This window comes from Pteropus alecto, unplaced genomic scaffold (genome assembly GCF_000325575.1).
Source record: "Pteropus alecto unplaced genomic scaffold, ASM32557v1 scaffold271, whole genome shotgun sequence".
NCBI classification, from domain to species: domain Eukaryota; kingdom Metazoa; phylum Chordata; class Mammalia; order Chiroptera; family Pteropodidae; genus Pteropus; species Pteropus alecto.
The window spans coordinates 837,352-845,048 of NW_006430730.1; the positions used below are offsets into that span (position 1 = coordinate 837,352).

Below are 7,697 nucleotides of genomic sequence, written 5' to 3' on the forward strand. Positions count from 1 at the left end.
TTCTATACCTGAACTCTGAATTTTCTCTTTTAAGCCTAATTCTCGGGCTGTTATATAAGGTGAATGTCCCTTAACTCAGTCTTGAGTAAAACCCGGTAACACACTCCAGGCCTAGAAATCACCTTGATAAAGAGCCCTTGTATGCCTGCCCAGCTCCATCCACGGGGAAGCCACTCAAGACCGTTTTGGCGATTTCAATTCATTCCTCCCCTGTCCAGGACACAGGACGGGTAGAGAGAAGCACTTATATTTCTATTCCAAGGCCAGTGAAAGGGCAAGGCTGGTGTGTGTGGGGGCGCTACTCTCCTGATGAAAGGAGATGCCATCACAGCATCCTGGTTAAAAGCATTGAGCCCCGTGGCCAGAGTTCAAATTGTGTTCTCCTCTACTAACCACTGTGGCTAAGTGACTTCATTTCTATGAGCCTCCTCATCTGGAATATGAGATGACAGCTCCTACCTCACAGAGTTGCTGAGAATTAAATAAGTACTTAAAAACACTTAGAACAGTGCCGGCCATATGCTAGGCATGCAATAACAAGTGTTTTCATTTGCATTAAATTTGTCTCACTATGGTTGAGGCATTTTGGGTAGATTATCATCAACTTGCCTAGAAAGGTGAAAGTTTCTTATCAGTCTGGGCTAGTCATTTCTTCTCTTCCCCTTAGCCCGCAATCCTTAAACTGGATCCCGAGAGCCCCGGCCGGGTCTAGCCTCTTCCCCTTGCTCCCTGAGCTAAGCCTTCCCATGGGTACCTGGTGCCCTCAGGACAGTCACCTTCCTTCACATGCCCTCCCCGCCCGCCCCGGCTCATGAAACCCAGTATTTGCCACTTCCTCTCTCCTACTAAACATTTACAGAGCCTTAGAAAGAACCTATCTTCATTTCACTGTGGGTCTCTGCACAAGCTGCTTACTCTCACCCCATAGCAGCACCCCGGGGTCCTCCTCTCCAGGCAGGCCCCACTAACTCCCAGCCTGTGGCAGGCACTCCCTCTGACCACTCTGAGTTTTAAGTCTGGTGGAGGAAATAGGAAACCCCAAGAAAAGATGGCAGAACCGATCTGGGGACAGGTTATTGGGAGAGACCCTAGGTGGGTGAGGTAGAGCAGGAACACCCTACCGGTCCTTGTGCAGTTTCAGGAGCCTCCTGACGTCCTCTCTGCTCCTGGGGACTGGGCAGGCCTTCTCCAAGGCCTCTTTCAGAAGGTGGCTCTTCTCCAGGCCAAAGACATGAGGGGGAGCAACCCCCGTGGCAGGGGGTGGCGGTGGCAGCGGGGGTGGTGGGGGAACAGGGGCCCGGAGAGTGGAGGGAGAGGGTGGAAAGGCTAAGTTGGGGAGATGTGGGGGTAGGATAGAAGTTGGAATGACGGGGGCCTGGGAAGCAAGGGTTCTTGGAAGGATTGGGGTCTCTAGGGAGGAACATGGAGAAATCATTTTGGAGCCTATGGCATGGGACGAAGAATGGAGGAGAGAAAGATCCTCCAAAACGGGTTGGTCTCAGGGACGGAGATTCTGAAGGTTTCAGTGTTGTTCTGAAATCGGGGGACTGAGCAGTAGGACTGTAAGAACCAGAGCTAAAATTTGGAACCACGGGAGCAGGGATTGGGGCTGACTCCAACCGGGAGGGTTAACAGAGCAGGGGTCCTTTAACCCAGAACCAGTTGCGTTGCAAAGTTTAAGGAGATTTAGGAGTTAATTTATTATCCGGGGCTAGATTTACAAACTTGGGAGTCAATTTTGGGATATGAAGGCTCAGACCTGGGGTGAGGAGCCTAAAAGGTGGGTTTTAGAGGTCCAGGTCTAAAGACTAGGTAAGGAATTAGGCTCGGCCCCTCAAAATCCAGGCCCGAGTTCGGAACCTTCGAGCTGACCTTTGAATGTGAGGTCAAGAAGTCACAAAGACCCTTGGCTGGGAAAATGTCCTAGTTGTTAAGAAGGTCCTGGAATCAGAGCGCAACAGGAAGTCTGTAGGTAAGGGAAAGCTCGGACATCGGAGGCCACCGGGAGGCGCGACTCCGCTGGAACAGAACAGGAACGAAGTCACGGTGTACCCGGCCTCCCCTTCCCGCAAAATGGCGACTACAACACACACCCTTTCCCATGTCACGTGGCCAGACTACCACGCGGGCCCGCCCCTTCGGTGATCACGTGACAGAACGCAAGGCAGTCGGGGGAGAGATGGGGCTTCTAATGAACTGCCTCCGGAAAAGGCTGCCGAACGAGCTGTCGGGATTGGCAAAGAGGCGCAGCCTTCACAGATTGGTGCGTAGCCCCGGGCGCCGCAGAGAGGGAGGGCTTGCAGGGGATGGGCGGGGCTTTTCTGCCGAGGCGGGAACCTAAATGCCATTTTGATTGGCGATTTCTGGGCTGAGGTTGATTGGCATGTATTGGGCTGAGATTTGATTGGCAAGATCGGGCAAGGTTTACTCTGATTGGTCAAGCTACCAAATTTCCTCGTGGGGGTTGGCTTGCAGCAAGACAAAGGCGGGGCCAGGAGAGGAAGCGTTGTGATCGGCGCTCAGAAACGTAGTAGCCACTTGCAGGAGCTGCGGCTCTGTTGGTGAGTAATCTTGGGCGCAGGCTGCTTTTGGTGTCTGGCAGGCGGGGCGCTTGGTGCCCGGGTCTTCCCGTGTCTCATGTGGGGAAACTATTTTCCCGTTGCGCGAGGCCCGGTGGTCCGTCTTTCATTAACTGGCTTTTATATCCGGGTTCCTTCTCCTGGGCCGACTTTGAGCTCGTGGGCCAATGGGAATCGCCATTCAGGACGCTCCGCCTATTAAGTCTCGTAGAGCATCCTGGGATTCGTAGTAAATCTCTCGAGATTTTCCTCACCACGCGGGAGGAGAGGCAGTATTGTGCGTTCGCTTTGTTTTCCAAGCTGTACGCCCCTCTTCCTTGTTCCGTGTCTTACCTGATCTCCTCTTTGAAGGAAGATTCCTAAGCAGCCCGTTAAGCCCACTTTGGGATAAAGGATTTAGAGAAACCCAAGGCTGAAATTACCTTTTTTCCTCTTTCAGCCCTACCTCAGCACCTCACACCATGGCAGTTCCCGAGAGCCGCCCCAACCACACTATTTATATCAACAATCTCAATGAGAAGATCAAGAAGGATGGTGAGTTCTTGGGGGAGTCCAGAATCTAGGCTTTCCCTTACGAGCCGGTCCCTTTTCCATCCCTAGCGTAGCATCCACTTCTTCAGCCTTCTCCAGGCAAAATGTTAACACCTCGGCCTTTGCGCATGCCGCTTCCTTTGGCTTTAACACTCCTTAAGTTCATCTTAACACTCTGCCCATTAACCTGCTCATTGTTGCTCATCCTTCAGGGTTTTAGAGACCCCTCCTCCAGGAAGCCTTCCCTATTTCCTTTCCCCTCAAGTGCATGCGGCTCACTTCCTATAGGCCCTGGACTTGTCCCCCTCCTCCCCTCACAAGCCGTGATTGTTTTGGGCTGTCATAGGGCTCTCTCCACTGGTCTGTGAGCTCCATGAAGGCAGGAACTGGGACTGGCTTGGTCACTGTCATGATCTCAGTGATAAGCCCACAATGAAAGTGAAAGGAATGGTAACGATGCCTAACAGTGTACCGGGTGCTGATGTATGTCTTGATTACATTTATTTTCACAACCCTGCAGGTAGGAACTATTACTGCCATATCTCAGATTAGGAAACCGAGACTCAGGAATGATGTGACTTGCCCAAGGTCACACAGCAAATAAAAGTGGTTGAGATCACCGGTGTGGAATTCTACTGAACTCAGTTCTTGACATCAGATATACTTTTCCATTTTTTTTTTTTCCAGCAATTTACCACTGTTATCGAACCTTGTTTTCTATATTTGAAAACTGAGCAAAATCCTAATGCCTTCTTTGCATGGATGTTGCAGGGATTAAATTAGCTAAGTCTCCATGCAGTACTTTTTATTGGTACCTAGCAGTTGGGGGCTGGATAAACGTTAGCTGTAATTATTACCTCAGTAAAATTATGAGGAGAACCAAAGGAGCTTGCTGAGATTAAGCTTGAGGTTACCAGTAAACTTGCTGTTGAAAACAAAGTAAGCCGTATAAATCCCCTATATGCTTTTAAAGTATGGTGCTCAGGCAGTACTCTGTAGTGCTAGGGACACACTGGTGACTGGGACAGTCCTGGTCTTGCTTTCATGGAGCCACGAGTCCAGTGAGAATGAGGAACTACCAGACAGTGATAGCCCAGAGTAGCCAGGGCCATAACTGGGAGAAGCACAGGGTTAGGAGTGGGCAATGAGAAAGAGGGATTGATTGAGTTTCATAGAAAAGAAGATATTTTAGAAAAGCTTTCCAGGAAACAGTACAGTTGACTCTTGAACAACACATGGGTTAGGGGTGCCGACTACCCACGTAGTCGAAAATCCTCATATAACCTAAGTCAGCCCTCTGCATACACAGAGTCCAAACCACGGATCGAGAAGGATATTTATGTTATGTTGAGAGAGAAAAGTGTTCCTAACCTGGATCAGCATGTGCAAATATCTAGAGATGAAAGAGTTCGGGGCATTCTGGGAAGTAGAAATAGTTTGTGTGTGTGCCTAAGGCCTAGTGGCCTTTGACTCAAGGAGAATTTTCCAATGAGCAGTGCACTGATGACTCCTGGGGCTTTGTGGGTTGGGTGAGGTGTTAGACTTCGTCCTGAGAGCATAGGGAACCAGGAAAGGAACTGAGTTAATTGTAAAAGATCTTGCCAGTTGTGGAGGGAGTGGGCCCCAAACTGGGTTCCTGGATATGGAGGATGGGAACAACCCAGAACTGTCATCAGGAGAATTTTGGCTAATTGCTTAAAAACACCTCCGCTTTCCCTCTGTTCCTCACACCCACACGCATTTTATTCTCTCTCCTAGTATCTTTTTCACTAAGCATCTTCAGTTCAGATACCTTCTTTGCATAAGATTGGTACTGTTCCAACTGTTAAGTGGAGCAGTTTGCTAATGAGGTGTGGTGGTATTGGATTCAGAAGGGCTTGGGTCCCAGCTCTACAGGGTCTTCCTAGAATGCTTAGGACACTCCTGAGCCAGCGACAAGTCATCTGAGAGCCTGTTTTTATGTTAGTAAAATTGGGACAGTTACAGTTGCTCCCTCATGGGGTGGTTGTGAGAATTTAGTGACTTTTTTTAAAAAAAAACATTTAATGGTATCTATCTATTCATGCAAGCGTTTTTGGAAAAGTATGTGGTCTGGAGCCTGCACTGAACATGGGGATACTGCGGTAAACAAATACTTCTCTTCAGAGGGAGAGCTAGACAACAAGTAAACAAACATGGGGAGGTGGAAAATGCCATGAAGGAAAAGCAGAGTATGAGGGGTGACATGAGGGGGCATTTCTTTAGCTAGAGGGTGGTCAGGGAAGGAAGGCCTCTGAGGGGGAAGTGTTTCTGCTGAAACCTGGCTGGCTGGAAGGAGTCAGCCACCCAGGAGAAAGGTGGTCCTTTCTCCTGGAGAGGAGCAGCCAGTGCAAAGGTCCTAAGGCATGCTTGGTGTGATGGGCCTGAGAAAGGGTTGGGAGGCGAGTGAAGTAGCGTGTGGGGAGAGATGAAGTTGGAGAAGTCAGCTAGGGCCACATCGCACAGGTCCTAGTGATGAGGAAAGAAGCGTTTGCATTTATGAAGCACTTGCTATGGTCCTTTCGTATGGGACTTGTGTTCCTCATATAGCCATCCTGTGGGGTGGGAACTGTTGCTGTTGACCTCTTAGGCATCATCACCACCATTTGAATGGTTCTTGGCTGCTTCTGTTATTGCTGGCTCTTGAGGAATTGCTGACCCATGGAATTCTGGGTACTCTGTCAGTTGGCTAATGGTTTCCCTTTTGGGCTGTACTTTGCTCTGAAAAAGGAAGCGTGAGACCCGGGACGTGGTACCAAGGCCTCTAGTCACCCATGGGTCTTTTTTTACCCCACTGCAGAGCTGAAGAAATCCCTGTACGCCATCTTCTCCCAGTTTGGCCAGATCCTGGATATCCTGGTGTCACGGAGCCTGAAGATGAGGGGCCAGGCCTTTGTCATCTTCAAGGAAGTCAGCAGCGCCACCAATGCCTTGCGCTCCATGCAGGGATTCCCCTTCTACGATAAGCCTATGGTGAGCAGTTTGGACGTGGCGGGCATGCAGGTGCACAGGTGTGAAGTGCTACAGGAGACGGGATTGGTCTGGACTTCTGTCATCTGTCCCTTAAGGATGGACGTTTCTCCTGCTATTCCTCAGCACTCATTCTTCACTGTACTAGGGTGTGGGGACACACAGTGATGAAGGGAGCCCACAGCCCTGCCCTCCCACACCCATAGTGCTGTGAGAGAGACAAGCCTGTCACCAGATGGTAACAGGGGTCAGAGCAGGGATGCGGGAAGTGCACAGAGCTGGATGAGGTTAGGGGAAGCACCTCACCCAAGCTGGAGGTTCGAGAAAGGCTTTCTGGGTGAGGTGAGACTTGAAAGAGAAGAGTTAGCTGGGGAGGAGAGGGTGAAAGAGGGTTGGGCAGAAGGACCATGTGGGTTAAGGCCCGGAGGTAACCGAGAGCGTATGTAGTTAAGGGAGAGAGTCCAGTTCATTTGCCTGGAGTGAAGGGTGGAAGGTGGTGGGGAGGGCGTGTCCAAAGTCAGGATGTCCTAAGAGGCTGGAGTTTGTCCTGAACGTATACTTGACTCCAGTGATGCTGAGGAGCCAGGGAAGGGTTTAAGAGATGCCTGTGGCTGTTGGATAGGGTAGGTTAGAGAGGGAAGATTGAGGCTGGGTCCATCTCCCAGGCGGGAGGGGTCGGGCTGGGGCCAGGGCCAGGGCCGAGGCTGTGGGGTGGTTGCAGATGTTCGCAAGGCCAGGTGGACACCCGAGGGGGCTGCAGTCTGTGAGGTAAATGGTGGCTTAAAGTCCCTGTGCCGAGCTGCAGTTCCCGCCACACTGCTGTTAAACATCTGCGGTTCTTCAGGCTTTTTCCTTCGTCCCTTAATTGGTTTTCAGTTTTGACCTGGTTGGAATGTGTTTCCGTGAACCAGTTTCCTTGGGGAGGTGACAGCAAGTGTCAGTGCCTACAGGTCTCCCAGACAGGTGACTTCCATGAGGGAGGCAGGCCATGTGGAAGACAGTGGACCCCTGAGGATCAGAGCAGCCTGGAGCCCTCTCTTCTCCATTGCTTTGATTTCTGTCTTGTCTCTTCTGGGTCTGTGAGCCTGGAGTTGCCACATCTTCCAGTTACCTTTCTGGAGCAGCTAGGAATTAGCTTTTGAGATATAAAACCCATAAATCTTTTTGCGTTGACCCTCCTCCCTGCTTTTTTTCCCAAATCACTGCTTGGACCGTATCAAGTATTCAGGCGTGTATGAGTTTTGTGAGGGAGTCCTGTCAACTCTGCCTTCAAAACACCTACCTGCTGCCCACTTCTCACTCCTTGCCATTGACCTAGTCCCAGTCTTGTCTGGACTGTGGCCGCGACCTGCCCGCCAGTTTCCCTGCTTTGACCCCTGCTCCCCACAGGCTGTTGGCGCTCCTCGTGAGACACTCCCGTGCTTACAGCATTCCACAGTTCCTGGCTTTCTCAGGAAAAGACAAAGTCCTTCCCACAGTCCCCAGGGTCCCCTGTTGGCCTCTGTGACCTTGTCTCCTCCCCCGCATCCACAATGGCCTCCTTGCTGCTCCTTGAACACACGGTAGCTCTTTGATGGCTGTTTCCTTAGCTAGAACGCT

At 50.9% G+C, this 7,697-nt stretch overlaps 2 protein-coding genes across 9 annotated transcripts in view; one reads left to right on the top strand and one right to left on the bottom strand.

Moving 5' to 3' along the window:
* Window positions 1-2,119, bottom strand: part of CUNH19orf54 (chromosome unknown C19orf54 homolog) — a 5,478-nt gene extending 3,359 nt beyond the window's left edge. For 3 of the 5 annotated variants that reach the window (XM_025050755.1, XM_006905421.3, XM_025050761.1), the window contains exon 1: window positions 1,122-2,112. In XM_025050755.1, coding sequence (XP_024906523.1) covers window positions 1,122-1,435 — 314 coding nt within the window. In that variant the 5' untranslated portion in view covers window positions 1,436-2,112. Of the gene's footprint in view, window positions 1-1,121 lie in introns of all 5 variants that reach the window. The other 2 variants (XM_025050759.1, XM_025050757.1) reach the window with 2 other exon arrangements.
* Window positions 2,120-2,244: 125 nt separating this feature from the next.
* The window catches only part of SNRPA (small nuclear ribonucleoprotein polypeptide A), a 10,177-nt gene continuing 4,724 nt past the window's right edge, over window positions 2,245-7,697 (top strand). Inside the window, exons 1-3 of one of the 4 annotated variants that reach the window (XM_025050773.1) lie at window positions 2,245-2,263; window positions 3,019-3,113; window positions 5,929-6,101. In XM_025050773.1, the coding sequence (XP_024906541.1) occupies window positions 3,041-3,113; window positions 5,929-6,101 (246 nt within the window). In that variant the 5' untranslated portion in view covers window positions 2,245-2,263; window positions 3,019-3,040. Of the gene's footprint in view, window positions 2,264-2,448; window positions 2,562-2,744; window positions 2,882-3,018; window positions 3,114-5,928; window positions 6,102-7,697 lie in introns of those variants that run through there. The other 3 variants (XM_006905422.3, XM_006905423.3, XM_025050770.1) reach the window with 3 other exon arrangements.